The sequence below is a fragment of the Gymnodraco acuticeps genome, unplaced genomic scaffold (assembly GCF_902827175.1).
Source record: "Gymnodraco acuticeps unplaced genomic scaffold, fGymAcu1.1, whole genome shotgun sequence".
Classification (NCBI taxonomy): domain Eukaryota; kingdom Metazoa; phylum Chordata; class Actinopteri; order Perciformes; family Bathydraconidae; genus Gymnodraco; species Gymnodraco acuticeps.
Window position 1 is genome coordinate 1,446,628 of NW_022990990.1, and position 22,703 is coordinate 1,469,330.

General features: G+C 40.2%; 2 protein-coding genes across 3 annotated transcripts; both read right to left on the reverse strand.

Annotated features, from left to right (window-relative positions):
* Positions 1-2,083: 2,083 nt before the first annotated feature.
* Positions 2,084-12,838, reverse strand: fam3c (FAM3 metabolism regulating signaling molecule C). Of its 2 annotated transcripts, none has more exons than XM_034235889.1 (10): positions 12,598-12,838; positions 11,704-11,755; positions 11,487-11,591; positions 8,534-8,560; positions 8,054-8,177; positions 5,991-6,049; positions 5,731-5,781; positions 5,564-5,648; positions 5,344-5,470; positions 2,084-3,026 (listed from the first exon to the last, which is right to left on the reverse strand). In XM_034235889.1, the coding sequence occupies exons 2-10, from the start codon at positions 11,717-11,719 to the stop codon at positions 2,937-2,939; spliced, it is 684 nt and encodes a 227-aa protein (XP_034091780.1). In that variant the 5' UTR covers positions 11,720-11,755; positions 12,598-12,838; the 3' UTR covers positions 2,084-2,936. The 2 variants fall into 2 exon arrangements, with proteins under 2 accessions (XP_034091780.1, XP_034091781.1); XM_034235890.1 differs by having other exon boundaries at positions 12,589-12,823.
* A 182-nt stretch (positions 12,839-13,020) lies between these two features.
* si:dkey-159a18.1 (sortilin) lies at positions 13,021-22,582 on the reverse strand. Its single transcript, XM_034235866.1, has 22 exons — positions 22,180-22,582; positions 21,646-21,708; positions 21,299-21,375; positions 21,101-21,197; positions 20,558-20,725; positions 20,365-20,438; positions 20,094-20,140; positions 19,564-19,700; positions 19,380-19,463; positions 18,293-18,353; positions 16,769-16,921; positions 16,172-16,269; positions 15,952-16,051; positions 15,663-15,837; positions 15,372-15,565; positions 14,879-15,071; positions 14,679-14,792; positions 14,453-14,600; positions 14,254-14,360; positions 14,053-14,170; positions 13,425-13,952; positions 13,021-13,243 (listed from the first exon to the last, which is right to left on the reverse strand). The coding sequence occupies exons 1-21, from the start codon at positions 22,435-22,437 to the stop codon at positions 13,938-13,940; spliced, it is 2,481 nt and encodes an 826-aa protein (XP_034091757.1). The 5' UTR covers positions 22,438-22,582; the 3' UTR covers positions 13,021-13,243; positions 13,425-13,937.
* Positions 22,583-22,703: the final 121 nt, after the last annotated feature.

Here is a 22,703-nt window from a genome sequence, read left to right on the forward strand (position 1 = left end):
TTGGCGTACATATTGTGAAAACAAAGGCAATGTTAAATTGTTAAAATGAGACCAAGTTCTCACAGAGCAAAATCAGGTGCTGGGGTTGTTGACTTCAATGAAGTAATTAGAACAACTTCAAACATACTGTAGCCTAGGAACAACAGCTGGACACAAAACTAAATAAGGCAATGACGCCCTCTGCTGCTCAACATAAAGACTCTTTCTTGCACAATATGACAGCATGGTCCAGTTTAGTGACACTTGAAATTTTCTTTTAAAGCATATTAAAACAAGTAGAGGATAAAATGATGAAGGAATTGCCCAAATTGTGAGTCACTGCATGGTTAAAAATGACTGCTGAAGAAAATCATATTAAAAGATTAGCTGAGTCCTAAACGACACAGTAGAGGTGAGCCCTATTTTATGGACTGAATAATATTTTCCTTTGCTCTGTGCTCATTACAGTTTTAAGGTTGTAAGAAAAGATGCACTGAATATTGTATAAAGAAAAATGACAAACATAGCTGCAGAAGTGTTTGAAATGAATAGAATTGATTGCCAATTATAAGTATGGTTCAGCCATAAGATGGTAATGCCAACCTTTAAATGCCGCTCATTAGTTGACATTTATGTTTATACATTTGTATTAATTAAGAAAAAAACCACAAGGAGTCACAGACTGTTTTGCTTTACACAATTGCTTCTTAAAGCTGTGAAGTACTACTGCTTAAAAGGCTTTTGTATAAACTCAAAGTAAGACTGGTGGGTGGGTCAAACTAGATTACACAAATGAACAATACAGGGTGTGGATTTGACTTCTTTGAATGTGGCTGACAGAAAGGCAAGATTAAACAGACTAATGATTACAGTTTCTCCATTGCTAACACACTTTTTTTTTTAAATTGCTCAGTTTCTCAGAACACTAAACACAATTCACAAAACCACACCCCCAAAGTGCAAAACACCTAATTTCTCCTGCTAAGTGAAGAACTGCCCTCAAAACTACATAAACACTTACCAAATGCAAACTTTAGCACCAAATATAACTTCATTCATAATACTGGATTGTTTGACCACCCAGCTACACACTGCTGAGCATACTCTAAAGCACTCTCATCTGTTATGGACTATGCTCTGTACATAGAGGTTTCTGCAGAGAAAGATTGCTTGAGTTTACAGAAATACAGTAAATGAAGAAATACAAATGAGTTGTTGAAAAAAATCACATTGTATTTAAAGATAACATTGCAGCAACATGCATCTCAGCACATAGTTACAATGCTTCGGATCTCTCTAAGTGTGATGCATTGTTTGCCCAAACCCAGTTAGTAACTGCTGCTTCCTGCCTCATTGGAAACCCTTAGCCTTCCACCTCTTTGTTTCTCAGTCCTTCAGATAAACAACAAAGACAGTGGTCGGTCTGTGTTGCATAAAAGTAAGTTTACCACAGTACATTGTGCAGGATGTTTGTAGTTATAGTATGCAACATTCCAACAATTCAATTACAGTAATGAAGTAAATACGTTTCACACAACAGATATAAGCTCTGATATATCACGAGAGTATTCTTCTTTGTCCACGTCCTCTCCCTCCAGCTCTACCTCTCACTCTCAGCCCAGCCCTTCCTCTTGCTTCCATGTTGGCCTCCATTGTTGCTGTAAGAAAGTACTCACCTGTGGTCTTTGTATAGTGCTAACATCCTGATTGATGAGCCAACAATTATGCTACCAGGTGTTTGGTCAGGTGGAACGTGTTTCTTGATCATTGGTCCATGTGTGAGGCCTTTTGAATATCAGTGTTTTAAACCTGCTAACACGTGACTTTATGTCAGATTCCTGTGTCTCACGTGGAGAAACGTGTGCAGTGGTTTGCACAGTGCCATGTTGATTTGAAAATTGTGTGAAAAGCTGAAAATGTGTTTAGAGTTTTGGAGATTTGAGCCGATGTTTTGCTCTTTGAGTGTCAGTTAAAATAATTGTGCTTCATGTATCATTTTAGTGTGTTAGCAATCGAGAAAAACTGTAACTCCTAGGTACTGATTGTTCAGTGACGATGTCTACTGTACTGTAAATGCAAATAAAAAACAACATAGCAGTACTACTCACAGGCACAAAGAAATAACGCTTTAATCCACTCACACACATACACACACTGCTAACAATATCATTTATTTTATGAAATTATATTATTATTACAACGTTCATTTAGTTAGGGTCTTTATATTCTCAAAGGCTCCTCTAAACAAATATTTACAAATTTCACAGTGAATTTGGTACATTTGGTTTAATATCATGACGTCTTCGAGCGATAGAACTATTAACAGAGCACTTATATACTAATAAAGGACTGGCTTACCTAAAGCCAGTTGAGTAGCACTTGAGATGTTTGGCTCTATGAAACCTGATGTACTTATCTGATTCTGTTTTCTTCAAGGTTGTGTCTTCCTGGTGGAATGTACTTATTGTAAGTCGCTTTGGATAAAAGCGTCAGCTAAATGCAATGAAATGTCTTCAAACCCTGTTAATAATCATTTTCATACCGCAAACTCTAAAAGGAAAAGCATAAATCACAAAGTCATGTTTGAAAATGAGATTAAGGCATGGCGACAGGTTAAGGAAATGTGGCTTCATTTCCCTCGGCAACAGTGCAATAATGCAACACTATCAAGTCTTTGGGCCTCACCGATAGTAAACCAATAATCAAAGGCAATTCCCTTTTAAATCAGTGCTCTCTACCATCTAGTTCCAAACAACTGAATCCAGACTACATCATGGTTTCAATACGGAGGAATGGGTTCACAGCAGCGAGTGACTTTGTTCTGGGAGGTACGGTTGAAGCTTTGGGGTGAGAGCTGTAAGAATGACCTTTATCCGCCCAAACAAGTGTAACCACTTAAAGAGTCTCATTGGAACGGGAATGTATGGGAGGTGTAGGGGATGGGGGGGTGGTGGTCCTTAGTCCTGCCTCTGAGGCACGCAGCCGTCCATCTCCAACACCTCGGGCCATCCCTCAAACTTGTTGGTGCCAGCACTGTTCTTTATATGCTGGGGAGGGAAACACAACACACATCGTTTGTAACGTCAACTCCAATTGCTACTGCCTCCTGATCAGACAGGCCATGACAGAAATAATGAATGATACTGCCAGACAGCTGATGTGAAGGGGCTGTTTTAACCAGCACCACACTAATGAAAGGCCAGCAGCAGCCTCTGAGTCCCAGGTGTCCTGGGATTTCACCAGCTCTTGTGTTCTCACAGTCATTACCATATTGCCTGCAGGATGGGATGTTTCCCCCAGGTAGTTTAAACACAGGGCTGCCCTCTGATATTTATTAGTGTTTATTAGGTGTTTCACTTATGTGGCTTTCACACCAGCGCTTTTCCCTTTCTAGCTCCGAGCTAGAGCTTTTCTGGTTCAGCTCCGGTTTCCCTTTTCTGCTCCCGCTCTGTTCACACCGCCCAGAGCCCGACTGGTGCTGCCGCTGCTGCGTCATGACGTCACCGATTACATCGCTGATTTGCTCCCCAACGGCATTACGGCGCTCACAACAACAACAACGGGGAACTGCGTCGGGTCGATGATCGTGTTGCTTTTAATCACACGAAGCCAGATTAAATTAAATAACGACTTCTCCAACCTTATACTTTGCTCCAGGGTGCCGTGGTTCATTGTTTATTAATGTGTTTCTGCAGCAGTGTTGGCTGCTCTTCCACGGGAGTTTATTCTCCTCCGTTAGCTCCCGGTTAGCTCACTCTAAAGTATTCACTGTCCGACTCACACAAGCAGCTGATACATATCCCCAGTTCCCTTTAGCCTAAGTGAATGTGTGTCAGTCTGAATTGACGCTGTTTGGCATCACAACGCTGTTATGAAAGTTTCTCTGGTATACAATGGGTGATGTTAGCATAGCAACCGAAGCTAAACTGACTACTTGCTATCCTATTGTGGCATAAACCGTTTTCTACAGGCACATTTTACCGGCGTATTTTTATTATGATTCTACTTGTGATAGTCGGACACGACAACCTGTGCAGCCCATGTATTGATTCCATCCGATAGCTGCTATAATACAAAACAACACGTCTGCCTCTCTCCACAATGATCAATAACAGTGAACGGATGGTCAAAGTAAGGTACAAATAAACAGAATCACACGAAGCCTGGTTAGTGTTGCCTGACTTTATAAAGTGTGTTTATAAGCACTACTGCTTGTAGGCAGGCATGACAGTCGACCCATGTTCAGGGGAGGTGGGTTTAGTTTCCTGCACGCCTCGACGTAAGAGAGACGTAAGCGACGCCACCTCTTAGCTCCGAAGCTCTTGCCTCTAGACCGACAATTTTTTGGAGCTGGAAGTGAACCGGTTTCCGGAGCTAAGAGCCGGCGCCGCTGCGGTGTGAACAGGAACAACTGGCGCTTTTCAGGCTCCAGCTCCGAGCCGGAGCTAAAAAAGCGCTGGTGTGAAAGGGGCAATATTTCAATCTGTGTATTAGAGCAGTGGATCCCAACCTGGGGGGCGCCAAAGATCGCAGGGGGGGGGGGGGTTATTATAATTATATATATAATTGTAACGCAATACATGATTGTCATTAAAAGCCTTGTCTCTACATTACAATAAAATATAAAAAATTATTGATTAATTAATTTGAATACAAATTCAAGTTAGTAGCTATTATAGGAATAAAAAGACAGAAATGTATAATTGTTTCTTTAATATAAATGTTTCTTCTGCCCGTAAAGTGTCCAAACCAGGCTTTTCTGGATAAGCGCATTTTTAAAACATAGTCATTGTCCATGCCGGTTTCAGTTGGATTATTTGTCACAGTTGCTCTGATCAGATCGTTCTCCTCCATTTTCTAGATTATTTACGACTTTTGAATCCACATAAACACATCGGCAAAATCCGGCTTACTTTGAGCATGTGTTTTAAACAGTTTAATCCCTTTGTGAATTGTTTCCACTTCCGCGCCGTCATTTAATTTCTTCATACAGCGGGAATCCAAATGAATTAATCCTGAGTCCAATAACCATCAAAGTCACTCCAATAGTGCTCCTTAATTACGCTTTCATCCTCCTTTAACAAAATACTTCACAGTCATCCAGTTTGTGACAGTAGTTGTAGCATTTTGAGACTTTAATTACTGCTGTAAATGTTGATGTTAAGTGTTTCGTCCAATTGTTGTGCAAACACTGAAATGTTCCTTATAGGCGTATGGGTTGTGGATTTGCTGGTAGAGTAAACTTTAATAGTTAGAACTGTGGTACGGCTGATTTGGGAACAAGTTCTTCTGTTAAATGTCAACATTTACAGTTGTTTCCAGACAAATGATACTGTTGTTGTAACCATGTGTGGGTCATGTTACCTGCTCAAATGGACTCTTGGTCTTGATGCCTTTCCCTCCTACAAAGATCCAGTTATCACGGAATCCCAAGTTACTGACGATCGAGCTTCCCAGATCAGCAATGAGCTTCCTGGCCTCATCGTTGAGTCTACAGAATAAAGAAGACAGATATTATGTCATGGCCACATCCCAGCCGATAATAGAGACAGTTAGGCAACAAGAATCTAAACAGGATACTTACTTTGTTGCAGCATCATCGAAGGAGGCCATCATCACGATCGTCCCATCCTCAATTTCCTTCAATAACTTAATAAGCGGAGCCACATCTGCACAAGGTTGGTAATTAAGATGGTTAATACAATGCTTTTATACAGTATATATTTGTTTTATGATTTCAAATGCACTCACCTCCACCCCACATATCAAAAAACACTGTGTTGATAAGGTCCCCTGTTTTCCCTGTGGGGTAGAAATAGATCGGGTTGAAGCAAATGTGACATTAAACTCAATCTATTATATTACGCAATCTTGGAGGTGGTTTATTGCTGTCTATCATAGGTTTAGCACATCAAATGGCTACATATTGTCGTGGCACTGGTGTTGAACACACAGTATTGATTTGCTATCAGCAGCAGTTTCCTCGAGGCATTGAACTCTGATAATGTTACCATTTATCAGGGCGATGTTGATTCCTCTCCCCACGTTGTTCTTCACTCCGCTCATTAATCTAACATAAAACAAAGGATGACAGTGAGAAGAGAAGACATCTTTTGAAATATAAACGTGTGATGAAGTCATGCCTCAGAGGTACATGATTGTGTTATAAGCTGTTTTAATACATGTGTGTGAAGAGATATGTTCCCAGACTTGGTGCATATCATGCCCCGGCCACACAAGGACGAAAACGGCCGTTTGCGTTACTGTTTAGTGTCATATAGACCATTCGGCCATACGAGGACGACCGAATACGGCACTAAACGACTGAGGAAACGATAACGGGTCCCAAGGTGGATAGAACGGCATACGCAACGCTCTGGGGGGTCCAACGGCTCCGTGTGTACGCCCTATACGATCATTTTCTGATAATGATGAGGCAATAGCCCCGCCTCTCCCCACCTCTGCTGCTCACCCCCGCGTCAAAGTAAACTGCACACTGAATTCAGATTATTTATCTTTCTCTCGATATGGACCTAAACGCGAGAGAAGTCTAATCTGACAGGACGGAGACACGCAGCTCTGCTCACCTGCAGCTCCTCTCGCTGTGATGCGGCGGTGAACGGAGTAAAACACACACTTCAAGTCCGATCATCACCCTTAGCTATTTTATTTATTACCTCTCAAACTACCTAAACTAGATATAAATATGTTTATTTTTACTGTCGGCCGGGTCACTCATTACTGGATCAGCTGCTGCATGAGACAGACACTGGCGCTGTCCGAAGAGAGGGAGGAAAAAGAGAGGCTCCGTGTATTTTATTATTATAATATATAGATTCGTTATTCATTTGTTTTATGGCTCAATAAATAACAAAGAAGACCTTTGACCGGCACTTTTATAATTTTGTCGGAAGATTTAAACTTTAATTCACGTTGACTGGCGAAAAACTCTGCCCGGTTCCCTCGGCCCCCACCGCGGAGAATAAACAGAAGGGCAACCATGACAACCATGCTTCTTCGCTGCTTTTGTGGAGGAAGTTACAGCGCCACGTACAGGCTCCTGCATATGTACTGCAGCTTCTCCAGCGGTTGGAGCTAAACGGAGCGGTCTCGTGTGGACAGACACTATCCGGATGACTATTGCGTGTGGACGGAAGCTTGTTTGCGATTGCGTTTGCGTTAATCCTATGCGTTTAGCCGTTTTCGTCCTTGTGTGGCCGGGGTCTCAGTGTGCCATCGTTATCAAACATTAGGTCAGAACTTTTGAACACTTGATAATGGATAGTGTTTTAAAAAATGTCATCAAATACAATAGGCTGCAACTAATGAGAACTGTCATGATCATTTCATGTACTATAGTTTCCGTTTGTATTATTGTTGGTCATGTTTCGCTATTCAGTAATTAATGATTTCATCTTCAAGATATTTTCAATTTTTTTTTACAATTCATTATTTTACGAGAACCTTTAAATCCTCACATTTGAGAAGGTCAAACCAAGCTGTTGCGAAGAGAACAACACCTAGGGCTCTGTGGATAAGCTACTATGACAAGTATGCAAATGTTGACAAATTCAACTAGTGATTTGCTCTTTGTTTAATTATATCCCACTCAAATCACAAATTCACTCATTTGTATTTTTCTTTTTTTAAAGTGGTCCCTCGAGGATTCAAATTGAAATGAAACCGTCATTTTTCTGCTAACTCAAATGTAAACTGTAAAGTGTATTCAATGTTTACATTTGATAGGCTTGACAAGCATAATGTACACTGCCTTTATATTGTGTATTCAATATGTATACTCTAGATATCCTACATTACTGGTATGTATATATGTTTGCGTATTTTGTTGATCTTCTACTGCTGTTATGTATATCTTTAATGTTTTTCATTGTATTTACTTCTCATTGATGTGCGATGTCTCATTTATGCTTCTGTGGTGGAAACATTTCCCAAATTGGGATCAACAAAGTATCTTGATGACAAATAAAACCTAGTTTAAGCATAAGCCACAAACACAAGAAGTCAAATATGTGCTCCTGTGTTTGCGAAGGCTTTAAGACGTGACTTCACGTACAGTTTGTCGTCCAGGCAGATCCTGGGCCCCACCACACTGGCTGCTCCACTCGCCATCTTGAAGGCCCAGTGTCCAGCGGGACACAACTTGGACATCCCACACTTGTACTTCAACGGCTTAATTGCTGTGAATGAAAAATAATGTACACAACACTCACCAGGTAGCTCACAGTCAGGTAACAAGTGGATCACATACGCCTACACACAAACAGGTGCAGACACAGGGAGAATAAAAAGCAACGGTTGAACCTTTACTTAACCGAATGGAATCTATTTACACTAAAGCACTAAGCTAAGAACAAAACATTAAAATGTGCAGGGCTTCTTTTGTCTGTGTGAGGCTCATTATTACCATTCCTGCATCAAGTGGTATAGAAAGAATTTAAAAAAGGAAACAAAAAAAGGAGAAAGTTGTATCAGAAGTATCAGATATTAACAAACAAGCAAAAAGAGGAAATAATACAAATATCACAATACTTACACGCTTCATTCGCTGGCATAGATCTCGCTGAAAAGCAAAAAAGTATATAGGTTATAGGAGATTAATGTTGTCACGATACCAACATTTTGGTTTCAATACCAAGTCAAGAATTGCGATTCCGATTCTTTTTCGATACTTTTCTTTTATTATTTTCATGATCAATAAAATGGTAGTTTATCTGTTAAGTGTTTTCTTACAACATGGCCTCTTCTTTATACTTGAGTTTATGTGATTTATTTGGTTAACTTTATATTTTATTAACATGTAATAGTACAGTAATATAAATAATTATTGACAGAATGTATATTGCAGATGTTAGCCACATTGGTAAGTTAGCTAAAAAGATAGCATATTAGAAAGTTATCATTTCCATTAATTGCCTCGTCAAACTACGAAAACGTTCGTTTGTCACAAAATAAATTACACTTGTTTGACTTAGATTTTTCTAAGTTTTTCTTTTCTTTTTACCGCTGCTTTTAATTGAACTATTCACATTTTAAACTGCACTGTAACTTTTATCCATGTATTTTTTCTTTTAATGTTTATTTTATTATCTTTTATTTTTAATGACTGATTTTAAATGCCATTGTCTTAATGTCTTTCGTTTTTTGTAAAGCACTTTGAATTGCCTTCTGTTGAAATGTGCTATATATATAAATAAACTTGCCTTGCCTTAGATTTGAGGGCATGCCTTGAGCATGATGTAATTATGTTATCTATCAAATTCGCTAACCTGTCTGTCTTTAAATTCTTTAAACAGCTCTGGATGCCGGTCGGCGGGTGCTTAGCCAAGTTTGATGTGTTGGCTCCCTTGGTTTGCAGGGATCTAAAACATGTCTCACAGACAGGCCTAGTGGTGTCCGTAGGCTTGCCCTCACTGTCAGAGATATAGCTCAAATACTTCCAAATGTCGCTTCTGGCGTCTTTTTTGTCAACAAGCCGAGGCGCAGCGGCAGTTGCACTCCCACTTGCAGCCATGCTTCTCGCTTTCTCACATGGGTTGCGTTCCAATAGTCCATTTAGCTTAGGAACCTTCCTAACCAAGTGAAATGACCCGGAAGTACGTCAGTGGCAGCCATGATAAGTGCCGTTCCAATTCTCCAAATGAAAGGAAAAGAGGTTTCAAACTTCCTTTATAACCTCCTTTAGCTTAGGAACCACTGGACCTCCCTTGACGAAAGGAGAGGAGAAAATGCTGCCCCACAATGCATTGCAGCCGCAGCATTTGCCGTCACTCAACAGTCGGCCGTTCACGGAAACAACTGATTATGACCGAGAAATTATATCATGATGATCACGGTGCTTATTAAGCATTTTAAAACGTATGTGGTAAGTTGCCAAAGTGCTTTGTTTTGAACGTTCATCAGTATTATAATCAAAGAGAAATATGAACGTTAGTTTTTACTGAAATGATCAAATAAAGTCAACATCTCAGTCTTTACTGAGCTGTGTGGAGTTTGTTCAACTTTTAAAAGATGTTTGAATGGTGATATACACAGTGATAGATGTTAAGGACTAACGTTTATAATAAATACATTTGTATTGATTTTAAGATCTTTTCAAAGTTCATACAATCATACGTATTGGGATCATTTGTATTAATGTGGACCGGAGGGAGAGGGTGACAACGAGCATAAGTTTCACTTTCCTTTTTTATTTCAATTCCAGCTTTGGTCCTGAAGAATATGTTTCTCTGTTGTCCACGTTCATAAAGCATAAAGCAACAGCATCAGAGCACGGTGCAGAGTCTCTAGATGAGTTTACAGTAGTCCCTCGTTCTTATTAAATATCCATGTTGTAGTCCGCAGTATAGAAAACTGTAGTTTCCATAGTTTCCCCACAGCAGCAGACGCACATTCATGACGTCCGCTGGCGCATCATAAACACGTCGGATAGTGAAAGTGCATTCGGATTCTCTAAAGTACCGCAGTCTCTTCTCCTAAGTCCTTTTGAATTCTCCTATCCACTATCCCTTAACCCCGTGACGTTTCACTCAGAGGTCAAGGAATAGGAGATAGGGTTAGAATTTAGGAGCTGATTTTTGGATTATCGGAACGCAACCTTGCTTTGGCAGCTAGCGCGTGCACGAGAGAGGGGAGGGACTTAGAGCGTGCTTGAGAGGGGAGGGACTGAGATGTTCTGCAGTAAGGAGGGGCGTAGGAGTTGTGTTCGAGTGTAAGGAAAAGTCATAATGAGTGTTATACTATTGATTGGTTCTGTAAGGCGTGGCTGAGGCCGTCAATACCAGAAAATAAAGAGAACGTTTTCGACATTGAAGGCTCGAGTGATCTGTGATTTTGAATAGCGGTGAACGCTACAATATGAACAGGCTTGTGCTTGGCCCACTGGTATTGTTTGTTTATTTATTTAGAAAATTAACAACGCTGTGCTGTCATATAGCAACTGCTAAGCTACTGCAGCAAAAAAATCCTGGCGCCGCCCATGCTGTAGTGCGGAGATCATCATCATCATCATTCTGTCTTGTATTACTTAACAACAAAAAACGGCTCGTTCGCGACCGACACATCACTAGCTCTTATTAAAACGGCGCTTTCTCACCGGAGTACTTTTCCCCGTCATTCTTAAAGTACCGATACTAATGAAACGGAGGAATCTAACGTTTTTAACGGCAGGGTATCGTGGTAACTTTCAAGTATCGGTACACCGTGCAACACTAGAGATTATCCATCGACAGCTCAATAATGCTCATTCAAACGCAGCTCTGTATGACTACTCCCTCAATAACATATTTGGTTTGTGAAATGTAAACACAACCAGAAGGAAACACAAGGGCATATCTTAGAGAAATAACTGAAATCCCCCCTTCACAATAACTGTTTGAACAGGTTTCGTGTTTCCTTAACAACTGATAACTCTCCCACTTCATTCTTTTGTTGGAGCACCTCAGGGCACTGTTGAACGTTGTGATTTTACTACAGCGAATGTTACTCACAGATCACACTGTTCAGATTGAAGTCCATGTTAATCTCCAGCAGTTGAAAAGCCAGAAAGACAGCTAGCAGAAACGCAAATACGAGCGCCGCAATCTTCAAAATACCTGCAATAGAAAGATAGACAAATGAATCAACATTTATGAAACACCACAAAATACTTTCCAATCGTGTTATACTATGGCGTATGCTGTATTTCTTAAAGGGGGATATACTTACCACCCACCCTGACCATCTTTGGCTTCAGTCAGATGTTTACACACCAAACAACCTGAGATGAAAACATGTTAAGGTTGCAACAATTAACCCTTTTTATGAGCAATTGACTCAAAATGAACACAACCATGTCAACAATATAGTTAGATAATGAAGTAATAGACATTTTTGAGGGAAAAAAACATATAATAACAATATGTACCATTGATGGTTTACTACCTGTTTTGGAGGAAAAACAGGTATAACAGGAATACATAACAGGAAACTAGAAAATAAAGGGTTCATTTTCCAAAAGTTGTGATGTCTAAATGTCCTCCCCAATAGCAATAGGGTGACATTAACCCATATACAATGGCATTAACTTAAGATGACTTTCCTTTGGTTGCCAATAATTGAAATAATACAATTAGCTAATGCAACAAAGTTAGTAGGGTATTTTGAAGTCACTTTAGCTTCCTTGAATGAGTTATTACACTGTAGTAGGTCTTTATATTGCACTTATCTAGGCTTTATTGGCTGTGTCGTTTTTCTCATACTGATATTCTGAACAAACTGTGCTGTTGTATTTGCTGTGAAGTGTCTCTACTGTAGGCTATTTTTATTATATGTACAGCACTTTGGCTCGACCAAAAATCGTTTAGAAATGTGCTATATAAATATAACTTGATTTGCTTACATAGCGCTGAAGCTACACTTAAACATGCTATCTAGTAACTAGCGTACACATTTAACGTTAAGTGACGTTACGTTCACTGCAGTGTAACTTCCTCGTCTCTGCCTACGTTTGCTAACTTACACCTAAAGAACTCCAGCGGGATTCTAATTGTAGTGTTATAAATCTTTTTTTAAGTAATACGTTGAAAAGTAATATTAGGGTGAGGGTCACACCTTGCTTACCTGTGCAATTGCCACGGTAACCACGAATACTCGGTGCAGTTCACCAAACCAAAGTGAGTGATTCGTGTAATGACAGCTGAGATGTTAGAGGGGCAAGAGGCGGGAAGATTCTCCACTCTGTCGGAGAAATCAAAGAGCCTACAAACAGGCAGTTCTGTAGGTTCTTGTTTGATTGTTTTCTAGCTCTAATCAGAATCTAAGAGCACGTTTTAACCCTTATTTTTTTTTTAAAATCATTATATTTAAGTGATATTCGCTTGCTTGCGAACTCTGGAGCGGTTCATTGCTGGTGTGAACCATAGACTGTATATAAAAGTGTGAACGCAGTCCGCACCAAAACATAGGGCGTAGTATTTACGTGTCACAAGAACGCGGATATCTTCAAAATCTTTAGCGAAAGAGTCTTTCAAGACATCCGCGGTTGTTTAGTTAAAGAGTGAAGCAGAATGAAGTGTTGAACAGTGTCGTGTAAAGTCAAAATTCTCCGTCAGCTACATAAAATTAAGAACACCTGTCGTCGGTGAAACCTCCTCCTTACTGCAGAACGTCTCTCATTATGTGTTGTGTTTTTTAACGGACGTTGTCTGATTATATATATATGCGCGGGCCGCTAGTGTCTGTTGATCTCTTGTTGACAAGTATACAACTGTGAAGAAAAAAAAACAGATGTGATTGTATTTATTTGCATTATGGTAATATGGGAACTTATTCTTAGCCTTATTTGTTTTTTAATACTATTGTGTAAATGTGTTTGCTGCTGTGGTCAGCAGATGGCTATTTGTGAGGCTCAAGCTAAGATGTTGGTTTTTACGAGTGAGACATCTTACCATTAAGGGATCTTTGTTTCCTTCACCCTGACTTCCTGCTTTTTCTTCTTCTCTGTTCACTTCGAAGCATATGGGATTGCGTTACAGCGCCTCCAGTGTCCTTTGATTGATCGACCCAGAGATGTATTGTAAGTTTAAGAATCATCATGATGTATTTAACTGTAAGAAACATATACTAATATTTTGTATATTTATTTTAAAAAAATGTTTTTATATAAATGCACATTTTTAGGATTATTCATTTGTTTTCACATTAAAAAAGAAAGTAAATGGTGGTGCAAACAGAGAAGGAAATTACAATTTAAAAAACTGTACAAATCATAAGATTAAGCAAATAAAACAGTGAAATGTTGCAAGCTCAATAAATAAGGACATTCTCATGCTTGTCCTGCGATCCTCAGAACCCTCCATGATGAGTACAACATTATTCCAACAAAAGGCATTGTGCAGTCTTTTTCAGCTCTGCTGGAGGAATTTGAAAAGTTCATTGAATCCATATAAATGGGTCACGTGTCATTCAATAAGATCCTGGAAAATAAGAACAACAACGTATAAATACACATGGTAAAATCACATAATCTTTCAAGTTAAAAAGTTATAGAATAAAACAAGTGATAATAGCTCTTACGTCGTCTGAGTCCTGCGGGCAGACTGTGCCGTTGCTGCTGGTGGCGCTTTCAAGGTCCACAGTGATGCTGTTATCTTCATCCTGAATCCGGAGGTTGGAGAAACGATACACTGGGGAGCTGTAGATGGGGACATCAAACCAGAGTGGTCAGCTACCATTGGGTGCATAAAGGTGGACATGCAGATGTGTGTGTGTGGCTACCTGGTTCCTTGAACCACCCCTTTGACAGCGATGATGGCGGAGACGATAACTACCAACACGATGACTCCTGCTCCGGCACACACCAGGATCAAAACTAGCCTCTCTCGCTGGAATAAAACACAATAACTGTTATTTTCCTTAAAAAAAAATCAGGAACAACTGAAGGTGCGCACACACACTCGTTAGAGCAACAACTGACCGCTGTGTCAAAGTGTGTGATTGGAGACGGGGACCTGGCAGGTGGTGGTCCGAGGCTGGGTTTAACACCACAGGGTCTGATGACTGTCTGCACTGCCAGCTGGAGATTGAATCCGCCCTCACACCGATCACTCGGGACCTTACGGTACCTACAAACACAGTCAGACGTGTGTGAGCATGTACAGGAGTTCTATTTCCTCTTTTTAAAAAGGAGTGACAGTTATTACCCAGCTGTCAGAAGCTCGTCCTCCTCTCCATTCAGACAGAGCTCCAGGGTTTTATTTGCAGCGTTCTGTCTCACACACTCTGACGTGTTCACGTGCCGATAGTAGCCGTAATCACTGTTGTGAAATACAGGGATTATTTTCCATGACATTTGGGGTTTGAGTATGTCATGGTATCTAGAATCTAAAACAAATTGACGTACCATACGTAATCTTCTCTGGTGCACAGGCAGGGGCTTTGCTTCTTGCTAACCACAAAGCCTCGGCCATTTCTGCACACAGATTTCTTCTTTAGCCTCCTGTAGGTCTCTTTGACACCCAGGAGACAACCCTTTCTCTTCAAGTCTCCTTCGTCTGTAGCATGAGCCAACCACTCCTCATAGTCCTGGTCATTACCTGAAGAATCAAAGCATGAGCAATCAGAATGCAACTGTCATCAACAAAGAAAAGAGGCTAGTTATATGTGACCTGGCAATACTTCAAGTGGATTTCCAAATCAGGTAACCCTTGTAATGCATATGCTACATTACTAGAAGTGTGGTCAAAATAGGCCAAACTAAATAAATGTTTATATGCACTGGAGGCCCATTAAGAATCTGCAACCGCACCACTAGATGGAGCCACATCCTACAAACTGGAGTGATATATGTGAGCAGGGCGGAGTATAGATATTGTAAAGAAGGCCTTTTGACTCACACTCTCTTGTAATGAGGCTCTGAAAATCGATGGTGACGACCACCCACATCGGCTGGCCGTCCTCCTCAGGCCTGAACCCCCACACGCTGACGTTCATGGCCTTAGTCCCCGGCTCAGACGCCAGGCCTGCGAAGAAGAAGGGCTGCTCGGTGAAGTTATACGACTTCCAGCACTGTCCCTCGTCTGTGGAGAACCTGGTAACAAGAAAAAATAGCAAATGTTAGAATATTCTGCCCTAAAAGGCTAAATAATGGTTTCAGTGGGCATAAAGTCAAAGGATCCGCTCAGTACTTTATAGTCTTGACTTGTCCTTCACGCTGAGTCTCCACAGCCACAATGAGACCCCCAGAGTCCAATATGCTGTAGTGGTGAGGACCCTTCAGTGTCCCCCTCCAGTTATAACCCCCGTCTGAGGAGACAAACACATCAGGATGCTGCGACGATGACAGAGAGTCACCCACTGTACCTGGAGAAGAGAGAAGATCACAAAAATAATTATAACTTAAGAGTCAGAACAAGTTACCCAACATATCCAAATGTTGTCATAATTGCAAAAGAAAAGGCATTACTGTTTCATTACCATGAGCGATGACCAGGCCGATAGCAGTGGGCTCAGACAGAGCCAGCATGGGAACGATGCGGTTCCTACGACTGTGCTCTCCATGAATGTGAAGGTTGCACTGGGAAAAACACATGTGATGGTTCAGTGACACAGACTAACCTGTACGATAGTAAGGTAAACACGTAGTGTACTGTAAGTGGGCACACCGGGTTTTACTCTTTCTCTGATTATAACATACATTCTTGACCTGATCTTCACATTCCACATTCTCAGGTTTGTTAAGCTGTCTCCACATCCCTCCTCTATTAAAGGAAATGACAGATCTTATACGGCCATCTGCAAAAAAAACACATGAAAGTAATACTTCAGTATTTTCTCAAACTGAAAAAAGTGATTAAATGGTTGTGTGACAAGTTAGCTCAAAGGCTGGCATTGTTGTACTTTTTTTATTGTCGAAAAATGGACGAAAACCAGCAATGTTTACATTACAAAATAACATTTTTCATATTTGTAAAGGCCCAAAATAGCTGTGCACTGTAATTCTTAACAAACTTAACTCAACATAAGTAAGTATTGCATCTGTATTTTGCTTTTGGGGGAACTTTTTTCAAGTACTGGAGGAATAATAAACATTTGATGGGAGTATTTACAGTACAAGAACAATGGATTAACTTGCCAATGTTCATATTGATCAAGGAACATGTCACCCATTGTGTGGCTCAATAATGCATTTGTAATAGTTTCGGACCACAACATTAAAGGGATAATACATTTCACACTAAGATGTTTCTTTTAGTTGAGCAATCACATTAGTTTCCACACAAAAAAAACGTACCTTTGTCTAGTTTATTAGTCAGGTAGACTCCTCTCAGTGAAGTGATGTTGGTGAAGTCGCTCTTCCTGTGCCCATCAAACAGGTGGCGCTCCAGTGATTTGGAGAATAAGATACCGCGATCATCTGATGTGTACATGGTTCCAAAGAAGGTGTCTGTGGGGAAACAGCAAACCGCAGGAAGACTTTAGTAAGACACATGATGACACTTCTAATAACAAGGGTCAAAGTTAGCCAGTAGCATATTTAGTTTAATGGGAATACATTGAAGGCAGTCCAAGCAGACGTCAGGAATTATTAAGTACAACACTTTCAAAATGTGTCCTCTTATCAAAGGCTTCAGATTGACTTTTTCAGCATTGTTCCGCTATATGAATGCGGTCCATTTACCATTTAACATTCAGAAATCAATGGTTCAACGTTTCAAATGACACTTTGTATGTTCATCTAAAGTGGTTATTTGGAAAACTACTGCTTCCCACACTTGATTTCAGCAAAGCACAGTAAAAAGTGCCAAACTGGCACCTGCCCAAGACAGCCTTATGACGAACCCCCAAATATGTTACGGCCTCAGCGTAAAACAACATTTTATGACTCAGGTTGTGGCGAGCAACAAATGTTTCACATACCAAACCCAAGGGAGTTATTTCATTCAAACGAAATCCAACACACAGTCCCTTTGGATCTCATAGGTTCTTGGAAATGTGATGTGGGTTGTTTGGTACAACATAGTGAAAACGACTGCTTAAGTAACACTAGTCATTTTTAGCAATCAGCTGTAGTCTGTTAACTTTTGTTGGGGCTCAAAAAATGACATCCATAGAAAGGTTTGGTCTCATTGTAAAATAAATGTTGGAGTGCACTTTTATTAGTAGGTCAATGTCCTTAATTGAATGTAGTGAGGTGTGTCACCTTCAAAGAGAGTAAGCACCTGGGAACAAGTAATGCAACGCTGACACACACACATAATCAGCATAATAACAACAAGTCATCATCAATCATATGTAAGGTGTGTGAAGCTCACACACGTGTCAGCTAAAGCCATGAAGGACAAGCTCAGCTGAGGGAGGTGATGACATGCTGTTCGTTTTATGTGTGTGTGTGTTACACCCTGATCCCAACAAAAGATAAAGCCCCTCTACCTCATATCCCCCCTATTTATCTCAGCAGTACAAAAGTCCCATCACCTAAACCCATACAGCACTAACTGTATGAGTACTTGCCAGGGAAATAAATAATTAGAAATGAGAACGGGAACCGAAATACAGGTGAATAAGAAAGCGAGCTGGGGGAGGGTTAAAGGAACAAGACTGGGCCGCTCTACTTGTATGTACAAACACACTCAGTATGATGGAATGATGTGTCAGCAACACAGAGAACTTGCAAAACCAGTCCTGCTTTTACCGTTAACATTTTCCATGACAACAAAAGGGGCTGAGAGAGTCATACATAATGCCCTGTTTTCTTCACAACATTTGCAAATATGTGTCAAGCATGATTTTAAGCTTGTTTCATAAAAAGTACTACCTCCTGGGTTGTCCACGTGCATGAAGAGCATATCTACATCTCCGTCCAGAATGGAGTAGAACTGAAAACACACGCGTTCATATAGAGTTATAGAGCACATGCGGGTGAGAAAGTCTGTAATTGCAATGAATGAATAAACAACTTTGTGATGACTAATTAGATCTTTGCCAAAACCTTGGCTAATCGTCGTGAGAGAGATTGTGTGTTTGTGCTGTCAACAAGGTGTGTGTGTATGTGGGTGGGTGTTTCGCCATGCAGAACAGATGTGTGTTCAGTTGGTGTTGAAAAAAGGAAATGTTGCCATCAATGTTTTTACTCAAGACAAATCCACCTCAATAACCATAAAAAGCATGTGTATGTCGGAGAGTTTAAAACTTTCCAGACACCAAGGATGACTCAACGTGTGAGAGAAACATGACTAAGGGAGAATTATATTACCATCTGCACATTCCCTGTGGTATGGCAGAGTATTTGTTATAATCTTTTGATACTACTGAAAAGGTCAAAAGCCAAGGCTCTCAAATAATAAATGTTGCTTTATCAGAAGTAGCTATAGCAGAATGTTGCCTCCATAAAATAGTCTTAAATTGGCAAAATGATGATTGTAATCAGGAACTATCCATACAAAGAATAAGTAAACACTAGTCTGACTAAGAATTCATTACAAGAGTTTAGATTTTGATACTCTGGGCTTCATTGATATTAAAAAGCAAGGTAAATCAGATTGGTGATTGTGGCCATTTTAAAATATTAACATATACATATTTACCATGCTCGCATATCTGTATATGTACATTCACTGGATCAGAATTTAAGTCATGCTATTTTTGTTATTTATATTCTTACTGTTAATACATTTGTATTATTATTATTTTATTTTTTTACTTTATTCTTAATATGTCTGTGTATATTCCATGTGTAATATCTGTGTTTCTTTCTTAACTGAATTTCTCTACAGGGATCAATAAAGGTCCATCTTATCTTATGAAAATAGAAAGGAAATGAAAATAAGACTAATGTTTTTTCCCTTTAGTTACTACATATAGAGTCATTTAAAGTCTCTGACAGTATGCATATGGTTTCTCACCTGCTCAGTGGAGGCTGAGGGGAGCAGCGCCCGACTGAAAGTTTCTCCTTGGTCTGATGAGAAATACATGACACGGGGGGATCTCTGGGGGGACAGAATGCATCATTGCCTTTTTACTGTGTATGTAATGTAATTTGGCTATATAACTAATATGCGTGTATACAGGAAGGTTAGTATAACCTACCGGGTCCTCCATCACAGAGAAGAAGAGAAAGGCTCCGATGTAGCCAAAACTGAAGATGTTTTCATGGATTGTGGTGAAGGTCTTCCCCAGATCTGTTGTCCTCTTCAGCACGAGATCCCCCCTCTCATCTGTCTCAACTGCGGCAACAAGAAGAAGACTTAGTGGCAGGAAATGAGACACTCAGGACTCTTATTCACAGATTTTTCGCATTGATTTCATTTAATCAAGCATTTTATTTTTAGGGAAAGGGGAAAACTACATATCTAGAATGTTGTTTTTGATTGCTTATTACCTTTTCTTGCCTTTTTTCAATCGAATATAGAATGCATGCAGTAATCCCAGGTTCTATCTATTATCTATCTATTGTTTTTAATCATGTCTATGCTGGCGTGTTGCAGATTTTCTCTTTTCTCTGATTTGGTATTTAGCACCACAAAGTTGTAATGTTCTAAAACATTTATGATCAGGTAAAAAAACAGGTTACATTTTATCCTTTTTAGGGTTTATATTATATTCATATAACTTCTTACCTGTGTCTTCTCTACTGAAGCTTAAGAACATATCAATGCCAGCCCCCCTTATAGAAAAACAAAGTTAAAAAAGGTCACAAACATGAAAAATGATGATTTACATTCTTAGCCACAACAAAACACACTGCAAGTATAATATACTTTTTCTCAAAGGAAAACTGTAATTGTGTGACTGGACAAAAAACCTTACAAAACATGGTTCTTCTAACATCTGCTTTCTTTTAGAGTCTGTCATTTGGTGTGTGTGGTTTTGTTGCCTTTTATTTCTCACCATGAGAAGGAATGCACTCCATCGTGCACTTTTGTCCACTTGGCACCAAAGTCCAGAGAGAGCCACAGACCGCCCTGGAGGTCAGGAAGAAACAGAGCAGTCACTTTGAGGTGTGGGGAGGAATAATGCTATAATAATGGCCAGTATTTTACACAGAGCAAGGAAGACCACCACATAAAGTCGTGTGACTAACATCAATGCTGAGGGCCACGAGGTAGTCAGGATTGAGGAAGTGGTACGTGATTCGCTGAGCCAGGTGAAAGGGAAGTTGAATGAACTTGAAGGTCGCTCCGGCGTCCGTGGAGGTGAAGATGATCCCTCCTGGGTGATCCACCACCGGTATATCTGCTGTCAGTATCACCTGTCAATCAAAACAGACATGACATGCAAAGTTGGTAGTATGAAAGCAACATGTATGTCAGAAGAAAAATAATGTTTTACATTCTAACACTGCTTAAACCTTCCTCAGTTCACAAATATTCCAGATGTATAATGAGAAAGCAGAAAATATGTATAAAAACATCCACATTTTGAATATAAATAGTATGTGTGGGTGTACTTTTGAGGACAGAAAAGGCTAAACTAAGTGGTTTAAGAGAGAAGATGTGGCACCAGATCATCAGACAGCAGAGATGTCGTCACACTTTTTGTGAGGCAATTTCAAACACTCATGGCAACATGTCTGGTTCCCCAAACTCTAAGTGCTCACACAACGGGTTCTATACTCTTGACTTACGGAGCTCCCAGGTCCAACACTGACTTCAAATTCCTCCCTTATGAAGGTGTGGTTGATCTGATGGGAAATGTCATGAAAGGATTTTGCATAATCCGTGCTGATGAGAGAGAAAATACAATTTGTTGTATGTTTGAGATCTGATCAAGATGGGCTGTGGTGCTCATAACATTTCTTATATTATATGAGATCCTTACTCACCTTCGGTAAAGTCGTGAGGAGCCTCCGGTCATGAAAGAATCTATAGGAGCACTAAACGTCGATAGCACCAGGGCGACCTAGGAAATGCAGCAATGTGGTTGAAATGATTTTATAAAATATCTAGTAATCTGAGTAGACATTTATCTACATTTCTAAATATGGGCACAAAAACTGTATTTCAGACCAATTTTTCAAAGAACAACTTCAGAAATAGAATATTTAGGAATAAAGAAATTACAAACACTGCCAAACATAAGACCTTCCAAACACGTTTCTGTAAAGAGTCAAGTAGACAGCACGGTGTGTTGATGACAATGATCTGACCTCTGGTACTGTTAGACACTCACCCCTGTACCATCGCCCACCCATGTGAGAATCACATGGGCGCCATCATCCCCGTTAAACCCTGTCTGGAAGAGAGATGAAGAGATAATCATGTAACAGCATCTCCTCTAAAGTAAAAAAGAACTAATAAATTGATTGAATAATACAAAATGCTCATTTCCTGTGATGGCAAATGGAGTGAATGGGCTGAGAAATATGATAAACAAACAGTCATTTTATCATTTTAAACAGTTGCTATTTAGTATCATTATCATGCTTGGGTTTATTGTTGGTTCCACTTGTTTCTTTTACAGTTTCACTACTTAATTGTGGTTTTTGAGAAACGTCTTAATTTAGATATTCTGGAACAATGAAAACATGTAAAAGAAGCAAGAAAAGATTATAACTTTTTGTCCTAGAAAAAGTTAATCTGTGCTCTGAAATTGATTTGTCATGTCTAATTAAAGGTAGTTATTGTAAATGTATAATGCCTATATATGCACCAAGCCTTTCTCAGCTTCATATTAATGTCAATATTTAACTCAAACACACCTCACCTCTTGCGTATTGTCATCCAGAACCCTGTGCTCGTCAGGGGTGAGGGGGGTCCGACAGGAGGTGAAAGGAGGACCGTGGAAAGGCCTGGGGGTCCCGGAGGAGCTGCTTGTGTCCCTCCTCTGGCGTGCGCGCCCTTGGCCCTGGCTTTCATCCTGCTGAGTCCGGCTGAAAGTCACCGTCCTCCCCCCGCGGCTGCTGCCTTCAGCCCCCAGGAAAAGGACGTACACCCCACCGAGGACCACCAGTCTCCAGATCATATCCGATGCGAAAATAAGGAGATCTCACCAAAATAAATATCCCAGTGACCGAGATGCCAGCCGAAACTCGGTTATTTGTGCTGAGCTCTAACAGTTAATGGGGGTGGGACGTGCTTGGACATAAAAAGTGCTGCCTCCTCTACCAACAGGTGTTTCTGCCCGCATCCAGGTGACCTGCACGTATAGACGGATTTACATTTCAAGTGATGGAAACGCACCTTGTTGCCGTTTGCAACCTATGCAAGAAAGGAGATGTGGGAATCAGT